The sequence below is a fragment of the Protopterus annectens genome, chromosome 4.part0 (genome assembly GCF_019279795.1).
Source record: "Protopterus annectens isolate FY-2018-M chromosome 4.part0, PAN1.0, whole genome shotgun sequence".
NCBI lineage: Eukaryota > Metazoa > Chordata > Ceratodontiformes > Protopteridae > Protopterus > Protopterus annectens.
In genome coordinates this window covers 945,654,188-945,673,295 of record NC_056733.1, presented here as the reverse complement: position 1 = coordinate 945,673,295, position 19,108 = coordinate 945,654,188, and the positions used below count along the sequence as shown (strand labels likewise).

The 19,108-nt window shown below is 43.0% G+C and overlaps 1 protein-coding gene across 4 annotated transcripts in view; it reads left to right on the top strand.

The window, feature by feature from the left end:
• Positions 1 to 19,108, top strand: part of MPHOSPH9 (M-phase phosphoprotein 9) — a 2,191,511-nt gene that overhangs the window by 376,098 nt on the left and 1,796,305 nt on the right. For all 4 annotated transcript variants that reach the window (XM_044068924.1, XM_044068922.1, XM_044068923.1 and 1 more), the window contains exon 4: positions 17,003 to 17,092. In XM_044068924.1, the coding sequence (XP_043924859.1) occupies positions 17,003 to 17,092 (90 nt within the window). The remainder of the gene's footprint in view (positions 1 to 17,002; positions 17,093 to 19,108) is intronic.

The following is a 19,108-nucleotide window of genomic DNA, read 5'->3' as shown; positions in this document are numbered from 1 at the left end:
TGATTCCTCTTCTGATCAGGAATTATCTATACCTCCCTATGAGGATTTAGATGCAGAGGAGTCTATACCATCTGCATCACCTCCTGAGGATTATTCATTTGGAGAAACCTTGCATACTTTGAGGGATCATTTTCACTGGGAGAGTCAAGATTTCTCAGAATCAAAAAAGAGGCTCAGGGATTTCCTTCTCCCTCAGCACAGGCCTTTAGCCATACCCCCTGTTTTAGACATCGTCGATGATGTGTTTTCGGAGTTAAGCTTGACCCCTGACTCCTTTCCTCCGGCTCCCAGCAAGCCTGACAGATATTACAGTGTCCCTGACTCGCATAAATTCTTATTTAGAAACCCTGCTGCTGTTCCTGAAACTATTTCACAGGGTCCAAAGGGAGTTAAGGCCTCAACAGCAAAAACCCTACTCACTCTGACAGAGATTCAAGAGCACTGGATAGATGGGGAAAAAAGGTTTATACATCTGCTACCTTGGCAATAAGGGCCTTAAACTGTCAATTTCATATGCTCAAGTATCAGCAACATGTTATGGGATTGCTAAAACAGAAAATGATGTTGATTTCTGAATGTGTGGAAAATAAAGAAATGCAGGAATTATTGCATGCAGCTGAACAGGTTGGAAAGCATATTTTGCAATGTGGTTTTGATTCCTTAGAGGCCTCCTGCAGGGCAGCAGTTACTGGATCTGTGATTAGGAGGCATGCCTGGCTAAAGGAACAAAATTTGCCTGATCATAGGTTCATAGGTTCATACTAGGCTATCTGCCCGAGGGCATTTACAAGCCTAGCCCATCGTTTTGTGGCTTAGGCCACCCCTTTAGTATGGGGAACTATACCCATTATTTTTCTGTGCCTCTGTCGAGCAGTGACACTGAGGTAATCCCTGGGGTATATCTGCGATCTCCCATCCATTGGTCAAGATTTCTCTTGAACAAGGCCAGCGAGGTGCTCTGCCTCACATGTACCGGGATTTTGTTCCACAGCATAGGGAGTCTTTGGGTGATGAATCTATCCCTCCAGCACGTCCTATTAATAGCCGTGTCAAGGTTTAAGTCTCCGCCCTTGTGGCTCTGATGGATCTAGATTTTTGAGGTGAAGCATATTCATCAAATCTGGGTTTGACATGGCCTTGTATGTTAGGCAAAGGTCACCTCTGAGCAAGCGGTGCGACTGAATAGAGCTGGAGTTCTTTCAGACGGGCAGCATAGGACAGATTTTTGAGACCCTTTATCCTTTTGGTGAGGAACTTTTGTGGCCTCTCCAGCTGCTGCAAGTGTCGGGTCAGATACATTCGAATGGGGCATTGTACTCAATCATTGGTCTGATGAGTGATGAGTAAAGGGAGACTATGACCTCCCTTGATCTAGATGAGAATCCTTCATGATAAGGTGGGCAATGTAGAAGGTCTTCCTAACTACTTTAGCTACATGGGTGTCGAATGACAGACTACTATCAACCTGGGTCCCCAGGTCCCTGATAACTTCTTCTGTGCTCAGTGGATTGCCACCTATTTGGTAGCTAGGGGTAACCTTGTTTTTCCCGAAGGGTATGACTATGCATTTTTGGCATTTAACTTTAGGCGTGGCTCTGGCACCAGTTATCCGTTCTGTGAGACCCTTCTGAAGGATATCTGTGTCAGATGTGTTTTCTACTATGGCCAGTTTGCAGTCATCTGCAAACTTTGTCAGCCATAACCCTCCTGTGTTTGCTTGTACTTCGGAAAAGTAGATGCCAAACAAGAGTGGGCCCAGGACTGAGCCCTGTGGGACACCACTTGTGACAGGCTTTGAGTCTGACATGGCGCCAGCAGCTCTGACCCTGTGGGTTCTGTCACTCAGCCAGTTTGCAACCCATCTTGTGATGTATGGGTTGACATTTAAGCTGATGAGTTTTTCAATGATACCCGAATGGGGTATTGTATCGAAGGCCTTAGCCAGATCATGTTAAAGCTAAATTGTTAGATGCACCTTTACAGCATGACACTCTGTTTGGAATTAAGGCAGAAGAGGTTTTAAAAAAAGTGGAAGACAAAGCTAAGTCTTTCCAAACTGTAAAAGACTTCTTACTAGTGCAGCCACCAAGATTCAGTAGACACTGGCCTACAAAAAATTGGTCCTTTCCTGTTTCAGACAGAACTCAAAGGGGCAAATCCAGACGCTCTAAGGGTTCCAGATACCAGGCGCAAGATTCATACAGGTCAAAGCAATGGGGCGCTTCTACCTCCAAATCTGGAGGAGATAAAGCATAAACATACAGGAAACAGTCCCAATGACTTCTCCCTACCTGCACCAAGCACTTACCTTTTGGCAGCACCCTTAGGGGGAAAATTAGCACTTTTTGCTCAAAATTGGCAGTTAACCCAGAACAAGTGAGTGCTAAACATAGTATCACGGGGATACAGATTCCATTTCCACACTCTGCCAATCGCAAATGGTTTGCCAGATCTGCCAAAAAATCAATGGGCAGAAGCACAGAAACAGGTTACGTCCATCATGGATATGGGGGCCATTCAAACAGTACCAGAACAGGAAAAAGGACAAGGTTTTTACTCAAGACTGTTCTTGGTACCCAGAAAGGACAAGGCCTAGTGGCCAATACTGGATTTATTGATTTTGAACACATACCTGGACATTCCAAAATTCAAAAATGCTGACTTTGCAGCAGCTTCTGCCCATGCTGGGCAAGAATGCTTGGCTGGTGACACTAGACTTAAAAGAGGCATACCTGCATGTCCCAATAAGACAATCGTGCAGAAGATGCCTCAGATTCAAGAATGGCTTAATACATTACCAATTCTCTGCACTGCCCTTTGGCTTATCTACTGCGCCCAGGGTCTTTACGAAATGCCTGGCACCAGTAATTGCATTTTGCAGACAAATAAGTATTCAGATAGATCCTTACTTGGACGACTGTCTCGTTCAAGCAGAAAACAAGGACATTCTTCTTCAGCACCTGGCATTTGTGAAAAGGCTTCTAACATGCCTAGGTTACACAATAAACAAAAAGAAATCACAACTGGTACCCTTTCAAAAGATAACATTCCTGGGTGCAAGCTTGAATACAACTGCCAGATGGCTTACCTCACACCAGACAAACAAAGGCAACTGACTACTTACTTCAAACTGATGGCAACAAAAACCCAGTTATCTGCAAGACAAATTCTGCAGGCTTTGGGCTTCATGGCATCCTGCATCCTACTGATTCCATATTCAAGACTGCATATGAGGAAACTTCAATGATACCAAAAAATTTATGGAGTCAACATTATCACAGTCTAGAAACAATGATTCCTCTCATTTCCTGCCTACAACAGGAGTTTCTATGGTGGGTAAAGGCATGTCACCAAAACATGGGATGGGCCTTCACTCTACCCCCCGCCAGCCAAACCTTAACAGACTCATCGGATTATGCCTGGGGGGCCCACATGGTGGGAATATGCATTCAGGGCATATGGACCTCAAAACAAATACATCTACATATCAACCAGAAAGATGCTAGCTGTTCACAATGCCCTGACAGCCTTCAAGGACTGACTTATCCAGGACAACTACTGATAAAGACGGACAACACCATGGTTATGTGGTATGTAAACAAGCAGGGGGACACGCACTCGTACCCCCTTTGCAGATTAGCCATGACACTGTGGGACACAGCTTTCCTGCCAGGAAAGCAAAATACTCTGGCAGATGATTTAAGCAGAAACCTTATGGATCCTCACGAGTGGAAACTAGACCCACAAGTCTTCAGCTTGATAACAAAGAAATGGGGGAGCCCAGACATAGATCTATTTGCCTCTCCTCAAAATTATCAATTGAAAAGATTCTGCACAAGGACTTATCACAGACGAGCATGGAAAGTGGACGCCCTATCCTTCAATTGGAAAAACCTATCAGTTTACGCCTTTCCTCCTCTGCCTATTCTTCCCAAGGTCCTCCTAAATGTCAGACAAGAAAAAACAAAGATGATGCTAATTGCCCCGGACTGGCCCCGCCAATACTGGTACCCAATCCTAAGGAACTTGTCTCAATACCCAACTTGGACCTTACCTCAAAGACCTCAACTACTGTCTTAGCAAAACAATCATCATGCACAATCAACTCCAGACACTGAACCTGGCAGCATGGCTGATCATGTAGTTATACAAGCAACACCTCTTAGTAAAACTGTGATGGCTGTCATTTTGGAAGCCAGAATGCCTAGTACTAGAAAATCTTATGCTGATAAATGGAAGAGATTCTGTGCTTGGAATCGAGCACAAGGAACTGATACAGCAGAACCAAATATTCCTCAGATATTACAATATTTAACTGAGATGCTTGACAAGGGCCTATCTTTTTTATCAATTAAAATTCATGCCTCTACCATTTCGGCTCATTACAATGCAGAGCCATCAATTTTTTCTCATCCTTTACTAAAGCAGTATCTTAGAGGAGCCAAACATTTAAGGCCTCCTAGAAGATCACCAATACCTGCATGGGACCTCAATTATGTGTTGGAAAAGCTCACCCTGCCTCCATTTGAACCAGCTGGTACCGCTGATATGAAGTTCTTATCATGGAAGACAGCTCTGCTACTAGCAATTACTTCAGCAAGAAGAGTTTGAGCTACAGGCCCTCATGGCTGTAGAGCCTTTTATCATATTTTACCCGGACAGGGTGTCTCTGAGGACAAATCCTACATTTATGCCTAAGGTGGTTTCCAGTGTGGCTCTTAACCAGACTATTCATCTGCCAACTTTTTATCCAAATCCGCAGAACAAGGGGGAAAGAATTCTGCATTCCTTGGACGTGCACAGACAGCTAATATTCTACTTGAGCAGGATTAAAGCTCAAAGAAAAACTGAGCAATTACTAGTGGCATATGTTGCAGGATCAGAAGGAAGGGGTATTTCAAAGCAGACTATATCAAAGTGGATAAGCCACTGCATCCATTTCTGCTACTTACACCATGGTAAACCTGTGCCCAAGGGCATTAGGTCTCATTCCACCAGAGCTGCAGCTACTTCAGCAGCCTTTCTCAGAGGAGTACCAACCAAAGACATTCTAGAGACTGCTACTTGGAGTTCTGTTTACACCTTTACAAAGCATTACCATTTGCCTCTCTACTCTAAGTCCAGGGCAGGCTTTGCCACTGCAGTACTGCAAGGCCTTATAGCCGCACCTAATGCTGTTTAGCTCCAGCCACCCAACCATAGCTTTGGGATTCTACCTAAATGTAATGACTGCAACAGTGAAACACGAAGAACATAGTACAGTTGTGTACACTTACATTAAATGTAGATGTTCGAGTCCAGATTACCCTCCTGCCATCCCCCTTTCATTTTGGAGTTTATCTTTCCTTCTCTATCTTCTACAACCTATGTGGTGTATTTGCTTGTAGATGAAGGTAAAGGTTATATTGATACATCTATTTATATATACATAATTTTGCTACCTTTTTGGGGGCACCTGACATCTGGGGCAAGAAAAACTGAAGAAAATGGCGTCTGCTGCATGTCTTATACCCCTGACAATCTGACATCATGGAAGAGGAGAGAGCAACCGACGTAGGACCCAAGACTTTAGAATTCAGGCTGACTGAGGGCAACCTGCCAGCAGATTACCCAAATATAATAACTGTAACAGTGAATGCACTCTAATATCTACATTTATGGTACGTGTACACAACTGTACTTTATGTATACTACAACAGTGAATGCACTCGTACATCTACATTTATGGTAAGTGTACACGGTTGTACTTTATGTATACTACAACAGTGAATACACTCGAACATCTACATTTATGGTTAGTGTACAGAGCTGTACTTTATGTATACTACAACAGTGAATGCACTCGAACATCTACATTTATGGTAAGTGTACACAGCTGTACTTTATGTATACTACAACAGTGAATGCACTCGAACATCTACATTTATGGTAAGTGTACACAGCTGTACTTTATGCATACTACAACAGTGAATGCACTCGTACATCTACATTTATGGTAAGTGTACACGGTTGTACTTTATGTATACTACAACAGTGAATACACTCGAACATCTTATGGTAAGTGTACACAGCTGTACTTTATGCATACTACAACAGTGAATGCACTCGAACATCTACATTTATGGTAAGTGTACACAGCTGTACTTTATGTATACTACAACATTGAATGCACTCGAACATCTACATTTATGGTACGTGTACACGACTGTACTTTATGTATACTACAACAGTGAATACACTCGAACATCTACATTTATGGTAAGTGTACACAGCTGTACTTTATGTATACTACAACAGTGAATGCACTCGAACATCTACATTTATGGTAAGTGTACACAACTGTACTTTATGTATACTACAACAGTGAATACACTCTAACATTTACATTTATGGTAAGTGTACACAGCTGTACTTTATGTATACTACAACAGTGAATACACTCGAACATCTACATTTATGGTAAGTGTACACAACTGTACTTTATGTATACTACAACAGTGAATGCACTCGAACATCTACATTTATGGCAAGTGTACACAACTGTACTTTATGTATACTACAACAGTGAATGCACTCAAACATCTACATTTATGGTATGTGTACACAGCTGTAGTTTATGTATACTACAACAGTGAATACACTCGAACATCTACATTTATGGTACGTGTACACAACTGTACTTTATAGGTTCATAGGTTCGTACTAGGCTATCTGCCCTAGGGCATTTATAAGCCTAGCCAGAGTGTATGTGGCTTACACCACCCCTTAGGATGAGAATACTACGCCCTTTTAGGGTTTAGTTTACTATGCCTCTGTTTAGTAGTGACACAGAGATGACCCCCCGGGGTAAACCTACGATCTCCCATCCACTCGTCGAGATTTCTTTTGAATAGAGTCAGTGAGGGGCTCTGCCTAACATGGACTGGGATTCTGTTCCAGAGTGTAGGGAGCCTCTGGGTTATGAATCTGTCCCTCCAGCATGTTCTATTTATTTCTGTGTTGAGGTTTAAGTCACTTGTTCTCATGGCTCTGATGGATTTGGATTTTCTGAGGTGGAGCATGTCCATTAATTCAGGATTGGACATGGCCTTGTACGTCAGGCACAGATCACCTCTGAGTAGTCGGTATGCGACTGAATAGAGCTGGAGTTTTTTCAGTCGGGCAGCATATGACATATGTTTAAGACTCTTTATCCTCTTGGTGAGGAACTTTTGGGGTCTTTCCAACTGCTGCAGGTGTCGGTTGAGATACATCCCAAATGGGGCATTGTACTCAATCATTGGCCTGATAAGAGAAGAGTACAGGGGCACAATGACCTCTCTTGATCTAGATGTGAAACCCTTCATGATAAGGTGTGCAATATAGAAGGTCTTCCTAACCACTTTGGCAATGTGAGTGTCAAATGAGAGGTTACTGTCAACCTGGGTCCCTAGGTCCCTGATTACCTCTTCCGTACTTAATGGATTACCTCCTATGTGGTAATTTGTCGGTACCTTGTTTTTCCCAAAGGGTATGACTATACATTTTTTGGCGTTCAGCTTAAGGCCATGGCTCTGGCACCAATTATCCATTTCTATGAGGCCTCTCTGAAGGATGTTTGTGTCCGCTGGAGTATCAATTATGGCGCCCAGTTTGCAGTCATCTGCGAACTTTGTCAGCCACAATCCTCCTATGTTTGCATGTACCTCGGAAAAATAAATGCCGAACAAGAGAGGTCCCAGGACTGAGCCCTGTGGGACACTGCTTGTGACTGGCTTAGAGTCTGACATAGCTCCAGCAACTCTGACCTTGTGGGTTCTGTCCTTGAGCCAGTTTGCAACCCATCTTGTGACATATGGGTTTACAAGCTGGTGAGTATGTCTATGATGCCCGAGTGGGGTATTGTCAAAGGCTTTTGCAAGGTCAAGGCAGGCTGTGTGAACTGCCTTACCCTCATCAATGGCCTTAGTGACTGTTTCAAAAAAGTCGACCAAGTTCAAAAGGCAGGATCTGCCCTTGACAAAGCCAAATTGGGTAGGATCCAATGTCTGTAGGTCCCCAATGTCTTTGTTTATGAGTTCCATAGCTTTGCAGATCAGGCTCATCAAGCTAATGGGGCGGTAATTTCCAGGGTCCGTAGAAGCACCGCCTTTGTGAAGTGGGACCACTGTTGCCGTACGCCACTCTTTGGGTACGTATCCTGTGGTAAGGCTAAGATTAAACAGCAGCCTTATGTGTGGGTTTAGTTCCTCTTGGAGTTCATGTAGCACACAGCCCGGGACACCATCCGGTCCCATTGATGCTGTGTTTTTAGCTTTAGAGAGGGCAGCTGTCACCTGGGCATCTGGGATGTTAGGGAGGCTACACCCAGGTTTCTAACATAGCTAAAGAAGGCCTTGTAATTGTCTTTTGTGTCTTTTGCGATTTTTCTCTCAAAGAAGGCCTTGTGATTGTCTTTTGTGTCTTTTGCGATTTTTTTCTCTCAAAGTTGGCCTTAGATGATTTTATGAGTGATCGTAGTTTTTTGCTAGTACTGATCAGAGATGCCTTCCCTTTTAGGGATTTTGCTCTGTCATGTAGTAGCTTCCTCCTCCTGTTGTAAAGTTTGTTTATGGCTGGGGTCCACCAGACCGGGCGCCTGCCTTTGGGGGAATGGGTCTTGGTTTTATTTGGGATTGCATGATCCATGCATTCTTGAAGGTGCCCATAGAAGGCATTTGCAAAGGATTCAGCAGTGTGGATTGTGGTTTCCACTGGCCCAGGGGCCTTGAAAGATACCACTTCAGTCTTAAGAAGTGTGAAGTTTGCTTTCGAGAAGCTCTTCACTGTGGTCTTTTGTGCAGGGGGTGGGGGCGGGATGTAGATTTCCAGTGAGATTAATTTATGGTCTGATCTTACCAAAGAGGGATGTACTTCCGGTGTGGAGCATTTTGTCCCCATGTTTGTGATGATCAGGTCTAGTATATTGTCTCCTCTTGTGGGAATGGTAACTAGTTGTTCCATTGCATTTGAGTTTATGAATTCTAAGAAACTTTGGGCTAGGGTGTTGGGGCTTGAGTAATGTTCCCAGTCTATGTTTGGGTAGTTGAAGTCTCCCAAAATGATGGTATTTGGAGAGACATTCATACTCTCCAGTGTCTTCAGGAAGGCTGTGTGGGGTTCCTGAGTTTGAGAGGGTGGTCTGTAGCATGCTACAAACTGTAAGGCAGTTTTGCCTATGGTTAGTTGCACCTGGATAGTCTCCAATGCTTCGTGCGTTGCCACTAACCTGGAGGTGTGGGTATCTTTGATGAAAATGGATACTCCCCCTCCTTTTGTGGTTCGGTCCAAGTTTTGGGGCCGGAAAGCATGATATGAGGTAAAACCTGATGGTGCTGGGGTGCTCTCAGGAGCCTTGAACCAGGTTTCAGTCACTGCACAGACATCGATGTTCTCCATACTGAGAAGGGCTTCGAGGGCGTGCATCTTGAGGTTTAGACTTCTGGCATTGAGCAGCATTACCCTTAGTTTTTTTCCACTTGTGTTTTCTAGGGAGGTAGTTTTGTCATTTGAACCTTGCCTAAAAAAGACACTATGGGGGTGGCAAGAGCCTTGGCCAATATCTGGAAGCCCAGGGGTGACAGGTGCAAACCATCCCTTGTGAAGCAGCATGGCTTGTCAAGCATGTCATCCCAAGCAGACAGCCACTGGATCCCCTTAGAATGACACCAGTAATTAAGCCAATTGTTAAAACTGATCATTTTGTCTTTGTACTGTGGCATCATTCTTGGTGAGGGTAAGATGCTGCTCAGGGTCATACCGGCCTGGGCTACATAATCAGAGAGCTCCTGTATGTCTCTTTTCATGTAGTCCAGGGAGGTACGTCTCAGGTCGTTCACACCGGCATGTACAATGACTGAGTCATATTTGTACTTGCTGTGGAGTGACCTGAGTGCTTGTGTTATGTGGCGGATTCTAGCTCCCGACAGGCAGCTTACTGTGACCCTCTCCTTTTTCAGTCTGGTGAGCGGGACGTCAGTGTGCCTGACTATGGAGTCACCTATTACAAATGTGTCTGGCATGTTGTTTGGCCTTAAGGGCTGTGACTGTTTAGCACACTGACTTTGTGAATTATGTGTTGCATGTGCTATGTCTTGAGGTGGTGGTTGCTTGGGTGTCTGCTTTGGAGGCCTCTGTTGTTTTGGTAGATTTTTAATCAGCGCCTCTGAGTATGTTTTTGTGTGTTTATGTGTTTGGTTTGCAGTTGTGATAGTTCTATGTGAGACTGGGTTTGTGGTGTGCGTGGTTACCTTCTCCTCCTGACTGGTCTTGCCAGTACTGAATTGAGAGAGCTCAGCCTCCAGTTTGGCTATATAGTTGCATCTCTCGCATATATTTGTATTTGTTGGGAGGAGGAGAGGGTTGTCTGTGTACATGAGGCAATTGTAACATTGCCTCAAGATTCCCAGATTCACCAGCTGAACAGGAGAGGACGCCAGCAACTGACCCTTTGACATGCTAGAAATAGTGAAAAAGATTGCTGTGTAACTGAGTCGGAAAGGACCTATAGGGAAATGGGTACTCAACAGAATTTAGGTGAATGAAGTACTTTCTTTTGTTTAAGAGTGCTTTACCTGTATAAAAATGCTTTAGGAGCAAGTGCTGAGCTTTTCAGATAGAGTATAGGCTGTTTAGATTGCAAGTAGAACAGTTCTAAGGGAAAAATTGAAGAGCAGACTTGGCGGAGCCAGAAAAAGTTTAACCGGCGCTGTGCTATGCGCACGACCGCGCAAAGCCGTGCAAATGCGGATTTTAAGCAGTGAACTACAAAACAGCTAGGAATGGTCCCAAACAACCAATTACTAACAGCTTCTTGTGCAGAGGTCACTTCCCCCAAGGATAGGTAGGCTGCTCAAGGCTCCCCACTCCCACTGGTGAGCAAAGAAACTTCCTTTTATCCAAGTAAGGTAATGGACAACACAGGGACTACACCACAGCCCAGAATACAGCAATACCTGTATACTGGTCTAAACTAGTCGAGAAAGGCGGGAAAACAAGGATTATTTTTTTGTTTTTTTTGCAGAAATACACAGAAAATGCAGAGACAGTGATAAATTCGTTACACAGGCTAGCACACTCTAGTGGGCAGCCTCCACAGTTCAATTAAACAAACTTTCGACTAGATTCGACTAAATGTAACTTTAAGTGCAGATTTTAAAATAAATGCAGTAATCAGTAAAAAAAAACAGTTCAGGCTAGTTTAAAGTAAGCAGCAGAAGCTATTTTCAGTGAAAAAAAAAAGCAGAGATACTTAAATCCAGAAGGTAGTCGCTTTTTCGAGTTTCTTGCTGCTAGGACCACTCTGTAAACCCACGTGGAGCTTGTCTGAGCAGTATAGCCAGAAAAAAACGCCCAGAGGCAGATTTTAAGCAGTGAACTACAAAAGTGAATGCACTCTAACATCTACATTTATGGTAAGTGTACACAGCTGTACTTTATGTATACTACAACAGTGAATACACTCGAACATCTACATTTATGGTACGTGTACACAACTGTACTTTATGTATACTACAACAGTGAATACACTCGAACATCTACATTTATGGTAAGTGTACACAACTGTACTTTATGTATACTACAACAGTGAATGCACTCGAACATCTACAGTTATGGTTAGTGTACACAGCTGTACTTTGTGTACTACAACAGTGAATGCACTCGAACATCTACAGTTATGGTACATGTACACGACTGTACTTTCTTCGTTCTGACAATAACGGCACTCGAACATCTACATTTATGGTAAGTGTACACAGCTGTACTTTATGTATACTACAACATTGAATACACTCGAACATCTACATTTATGGTAAGTGTACACAACTGTACTTTATGTATACTACAACAGTGAATGCACTCGAACATCTACATTTATGGTACGTGTACATGACTGTACTTTCTTCGTTCTGACAATAACGGCACTTGAACATCTACATTTATGGTATGTGTACACGACTGTACTTTCCTCGTTCTTCTGACAATAACGCACATAGAGAAACTGTGCTAATGAAATCTTTCCCAGAGTTCCAAAAGAAAATGTTTGAGAGAGAGAACATACATGAGTTGACTGTTATCTTAGACTTGAACCAGTCCTGGGGGCTTGAATCATCTGTGCTTCAATCTTTTTTATTTTTAAATGATCTACCCACTCACCACGCTTTACTGTTTTTATGTCCAGCGGTAGCTCTGCCCTTTGGACCACACCCCATATTAGTGAGCGTATCAACGAGTGTCCTTCCATATGGACTGTTGCTACAGCAACTAATAAAACCAGATTGTGTGGGCCATATAGTCAGAGCCTTATTTCTCTTTGCATCTGGAGTGCTTTGTACTCTGGAGTTATCAAAAAATTTTGCTTAACAGCAATCTTTTTAAACTCCTGCATATTATCCAGATGTTCCTTTCTTTTCTCTTTAGCACCTGCATTTGTGCCTCTTCTTCTGTGAGAATCAACTGTTTTGCAGTGCTCTAACCTTTGTCACCATTTGAAGTAATTCCTCTTACTTCTTTATTAATTTTATTTTTTATTTAACGTTTGTTTACCGAGAAAGTCTGATTTTGAATGAAGCCAATATTCAGCTTAGGCCTGGGGAGAAACGTTCCAGATGCATGTCTTTATAACTTGGGAGGAAACCCACACGAATGCAGGGAGGACATCCAGACTCTGCACAGAAGGCACCCCAGCCAAGAATCGAACCAGAGAACCTCTTGCTGTGAGGCAACAATGTTACTGGTGCACCCCTGTGCCGTCCAAGGACATATCTTTCTCTCTTGTATCTCCACAGTTTTTAAACTCCATTTTCAATTTATCCCACTTCCTAGCTATAACTTTTATCTTCCCTAAAATATATTTCTATCTTCCCTACTAACTCTCAAATAATTTCCACTACACATTCCTTAAAGTCCCCTCTTTGTAACGTGTAGGTGGGAAAGAGCCAGTGTCCCATTACCCTGCATTTTATATCTGTTTTATTGGTGCGTGATCTGAAATAGTTATTAGATGTGTGTTGAAGCTTTCAATTAAATGCAAATGTTCCTCTGTAGCCCAGTTATTGTATCAAACATTTTCATAAAATTCTTCAGAAATCTATCCTCTTGGTATATTTTCTCTTCTAGGCCCCTGGATGCATCCCCACTATTGGCAATCACGTTCAAGTCCTCGCCTGTAAGTACTATTCCCTGCTGAAAGCTTATTTCTCCCCGCAAAAAAATTTAAGCTCCATAATAGCAGTTTTTGGTGGAGTGTAAATAACACACCAGCATAATCATCCTCCCTTGCCAGTAGCCCTTATTACCACAAATCTACCATTATTGTATTTTTTCCCTCTTCTATCACTGTTGGAGCCCCAACAGCAATTAGTATAATTACTCCCCTTTTCTTTGTACCTGATATTCTACTGAATACCCATCCTAAAATCCTTTCTTTGTCAAATTCACATTCTAATTTATTTCCAAATATATCTCCTGCAGCATTGCTATTTGCACACTACTCTTTCCTTTTGGTCTGTACTTGTAGGGCCATTTGCATTCCAAAGTAATATGGGCAGACTAGCCATTATGATTAAAAGCTACTCTTTCTACCTATCATGCATGACTTTTTTTGAATGTATATTTCCAACTTTTGTGTTGATGCACATACTATAATGTTTGGTAGGCTGAGTTTTTTTACACTTCCATTTTAGCGTATATCACATTATTATAAACTTTTTCTTTTTAGTTTCTTTGTTTGAGAATTTTCTTTAATGCATTCTCAACACTTTCTTATGCCCTGTTAACTTGGAACAATCACAAAAAGTATGTACATTTTCAAAGAATGAAGTTTAACCCTCCAGGTAGGATAACTTGCTCCAAACTGTGACAGCTGCACACACAGTCATTACCTAACCTAAAGTTTTGGTTACCCATGCTAAAGGGCATGCTATGATCAGTGTTCCCACATAACACCAATTGCTCTCTGTTCTTTTCTCATCTCTGTTCCCTCCCAGATGTGGAAAACAGCTTGTATGCATTCAGAAAGTATTAATTTCTAGCCCTAAGAAAAAGTGCACTGTTCATCATTAAATAAAATGAAATTGTACGCTGTCCTAAAGTATTATCAATGCTGCTGGGGAGGCTTCCATGTCTTATTTGCATCCCATAATTTCAAGCTTTATTTCTCAATGTACTGTTTACCATTGTACCTTTAAATTTTGCATTTTCCTCAGCAAGGAATGCTTAGAACTCTCAAAGTTAATTGCTTACATCTGCAGACAGCTGAAATACTATTTATTTGGTATATAGCAGCGTGAGCAGTACACGGAGATTCATAGAAAGTGTAGCAGAGTAGACAAGCGGTGTAATTGGTAACAGTAATCGCAGCATATTTGTACATTAGTTAGTAGTGTATATCAGCACTGATGACATAATAGGTGCACTAAGTCAGTTTTTATAGCACAATTTTTTGTTTGACTGATCCTGTTAAAATGTGCAAGCTGCCTCCACTAACCAGTACCAAGTCAGCAGTTTTACAAAATGTAGTAGTGACTTTGGTTTACTTTGGAGCATTGAAAAACATGAGAGGAAGGAAGGACTCAAAAAATTAAAGCACAAGGCTGACTTTTTTTTTTTTTAATGGCAGGTTACCAACACCAGTTCTCAGGCAGAGTTCACCTTAATTCAGTGGGGTCAACAACTCTGGATTTAAGACCCTTACCACTTTTGGTGGCTACTCTGTGAGCATCACCCACTTGAACAGGTGGAAACTGTTTTAAGTCTGTCTCTGGTTTTGGTGCCCTGCATACTGGGGGGGCTGACGTGATGACCAGTGTACCAAGGCTGATCGGGCACATTGTAGTGAGAGAGGTGATGTGAGATTACCTCTATGCCTTGTACATGTGCATGCAAAGCAATCCCCACATTGGAGTACCTTGAGTTGTGTGTAGAGACGCTTCCCACTCTAGCAGTAATATACTCTACAACCCCCTCCCCCATGCCTTGCTGAGCAGTTGACTTCCCTGCTATTCCACTCCACTAGGGGCAGACAATAGCAAATCTTCCCAGCATGTCCCAGCAGAGGTGAGCAGGTTTTTGCCTGCCACATATCCACTCCTCCAGTGCACAACACTGCTAGTTGAACTCTGACCTTGTGGGTCATTTGATTGGTTTTCTGTATGCAGATATTTAAAGGATAGCTATGTCCTAAACCCATTATGTCCTCCCAACAGTATGCTTTTTTCCCCAACAGAATGATCCATATATACCCACATACTTTAAAAAAAAAAAAAAAAAAAAAAAAACAGTGGCTTTTGTATCCCAGCCAACTTCCTCACTGTGCACCATATAGGGGCTGAATAAAAATGCCATTATACATTTTAGAGCTCCGTCTTCATTGCTCTTGCATCAAGTTCTTGTAGCCATTTTCTGTTTTACATCCACTCTGGTTATTCAGCTGTCCAGGCTAAAATTCACTTTTTTTATTATTTGCTGTCATTTATAGCTGCATGCTTTCCCTCCTCTTTGGACATAAACTTATTCAGTCTTTAGTCTTTTGTAGTTTGTTTGCAAGGAAAGAGCAAGTTCAATAATTAGACAAGCTTGCCTCTGGGAAGGACGGTGGGATGTTGACAGGACTTGAAGCTCCCAAACTTTCCCTTTTGTAAAGATGCTATATTAACGGTTTCTCACATTTTTCACAGATTGTGCAGCATATTTGCAGGAAACAAATATTTAAAAACCTGCTGCAAACCAGGTACTGAGAGTTTTGCGGGTCTATATTATATTCCTTCAAAGCCGACAATGTTGAGTCAGACATTGTTGACATGAGAATATTGAGCGTTCAGAATCTCAAGCGTGTAAATGGAAATCTCTGTAAGGGGAGACTTCCTTTTACTGCAATGTAGTGTGGTCTCGGAGTTGGTATATTTAAGTAGCGGGGGGTGGGGGGGGATTGCCCCCCCTGCTTAAACCCATTAGGGTACTGTTTTGTCTCTTTATAAAGTCGATGTTTGAAGACATCGACCATATGTTCGATGTTTTCAAACGTCGATCTTATAATATAGACCCAGTTTTGCTGAGGATGATTTGGCCTTAACAGCATTTTTCAGTATTTCCATTCTAAGTCAATGGAATTGAATCTGACTGGAGAGACTGGTGAATTAATTCCGTTATCTTTGCCCTTACTGTGCATCATGGGAAAAAAAACAGTAGCTTTTCAAGAAAGCAAGACCATGCCAGGATATCTGTCCCCATGAAAGGTATTCAAAGAAGAAATAAAAGCAGATTAGCTCAGATTAGCTGTTGTGCTTCAAGTATATATGAATTGCATAGAGTTTAATGACACTTTTAAAAATGTGTGTTTTCTGTTCCTGTCTGTAGTGCTCTTTTAAATCTTAATTTTCAAGTTGTCATAATGGTCTTTTAGCCTCATGTGATATGGGAGGGTATTACATTTACTTAACGGAAAGTGGAGAGGTAGTCCTTCATTAAATTTGTTCTTGTTGCCTGAACTTAAAAGCTGAGAAATGGTTTCAGAAAATGTAGCTGCCCTTGTATGGATTGATGAGGGACAAATGGTATCCAACAAGTAAGCAGATAAGTTAGCTAGAGACTTGAGACGTTCTTGTTAAAGTGCAAGCTGGTGAATTTTATATTTTTTTACTGGCCTTTTTGTCGTATTTTCAAGTTACTTTGCTTTAACATTTCTCAATTTTAAGTAGTTTGATAGATGATGAATGGGACAGTGCACCTAAATATTTATGTAGGATTCTATGAACTGGAAGATGGTGTGAAGAACAGAGGATATAGTGTATTTGGTTTCTTTTTAGATAGTAATATATGACAGTAGACTTAGAGCAGTGAAACTCTTACACACACATGGATTTATACATGCACATATATACACATATATTTTGTAGTCTTTCTGTGGGCGATAATAGTGCACATGGTTTATTGGATGTGATGCATCTTAATCTAAGAATTGCTTTTTTTATCTTTTGTTTGTTAGGTAAGGTGGCGGCAGTTGTTTCAGCTGGTGGAAAAGCAGTACCAAGAACAGATACATGCACAGCAGGAGCAGTACCAGTGCCAGATACAGGTGAGTAATGGACCAGTTTTCCGGGGCTCGGCTATTAATTTGATGCGTCTTTAGTTGAATGGATTTCTAAAGGAAGGAAATTCATGAGTTATCCATTCAGTCACAGTCACCATCCCCAAAAGTATAGAACGCCCATACACCCTTAGCAAACTCCTATAAGTCCTGGGTCACTGCAGCTTGGTTGCAAAGACAAATTCTCTGTGCAGCAGTTCCATTTAGCTAATGTGATTTTCAGTTAATTGGCCAAAAATATTTTTCTTTGGTGTGGTTTGAGCCAAATTTATGACTTTCTTTAGAGCATGACTTTTGTACATTGTTTTTCATTTTTGAAACTTGTGATAAATGTAGTTTTTGAAAGATATGAAGATTTGTGTGTTTAATTATGTCCCATAGATGTAGTTTTGATATGAAGATGTGTGTTGAATTATGTCCCATAAACTGTATTTTTTAAAATGATGTTGACGTGTTACTGCTGAATAGAATTTTTTTGATAAAATTGTATTTGGCTGATTCCTGCAGAGTCAAACCATTTTATGCATGAACGTGAGTATTTCTTAGATTTGCTATACAGTAGCAGCTGCAGATTTTATGGATACCATATGAGCTGCAATATTAGAAACTTTGAGGAAGTTTTGAGCATTCTACATAGTGGTAAAACCCTGACTGTAGCCCAAGTTACCAGAGTTCAGATGGTGTTTGTGGGTGCTTGATGGTGCAACAGGGAGAATGAAGATGAGCACGCTGGTCATGGGGTGCAGGCATGGAGAATGAAGATGAGCACTCTCATCCTGGGGTGCAGGCAGGGAGAATGAAGATGAGCACGCTCGTCCTGGGGTGCAGCAGGGAGAATGAAGATGAGCACGCTCGTCCTGGGGTGTAGGCAGGGAGAATGAAGATGAGCTCGCTCATCCTGGGGTGTAGGCAGGGAGAATGAAGATGAGCACGCTCGTCCTGGGGTGCAGCAGGGCGAAGGAAGATGAGCACGCTCGTCCTGGGGTGCAGCAGGGCGAAGGAAGATGAGCACGCTCGTCCTGGGGTGCAGCAGGGAGAATGAAGATGAGCGTGCTTGTCCTGTGGTGCAGCAGGGAGAATGAAGATGAGCGCGCTCGTCCTGGGGTGCAGAAAGGAGAATGAAGATGAGTGCGCTCGTCCTGGGGTGCAGGCAAGGAGAATGAAGATGAGCGCGCTCGTCCTGGGGTGCAGGCAAGGAGAATGAAGATGAGCATGCTTGTCCTGGGGTGCAGGAAGGGAGAGTGAAGATGAGCATGTCCTGGGGTGCAGGCAGGACAAATGAAGATGAGCACGCTCGTCCTGGGGTGCAGCAGGGTGAATAAAGATGGGCACGCTGGTCCTGGGGTGTAGGCAGGGAGAGTGAAGATGAGCACGCTGGTCCTGGGGTGCAGGCAGGGAGAGTGAAGAGGAGCACGCTGTTCCTGGGGTGCAGCAGGGAGAGTGAAGAGGAGCCCGCTGTTCCTGGGGTGCAGGCAGGGAGGGTGAAGATGAGCACGCTCATCCTGGGGTGCAGTGAGCATGCTTATCCTGGGGTGCAGGCAGGGAGAATGCGGATGAGCATGCTCAACCTGGGTTGCAGCAGGGAGAATGAAGATGAACGCGCTCGTCCTAGGGTGCTGCAGGGAGAATGAAGATGAGCACGCTTGTCCTGGGGTGTAGCAGGGAGAATGAAGATGAGCACGCTCGTCCTGGGGTGCAGCAGGGAGAATGAAGATGAGCGCGCTCGTCCTGGGGTGCAGCAGGGAGAATGAAGATGAGCGCGCTTGTCCTGGGGTGCAGCAGGGAGAATGAAGATGAGTGCGCTTGTCCTGGGGTGCAGGCAAGGAGAATGAAGATGAGCGCACTCGTCCTGGGGTTCAGGCAAGGAGAGTGAAAGATGAGCATGCTTGTCCTGGGGTGCAGGCAGGGAGAGTGAAAGATGAGCACGCTTGTCCTGGGGTGGAGCAGGGCGAATAAAGATGAGCACGCTCGTCTTGGGGTGTAGCAGGGAGAGTGAAGATGAGC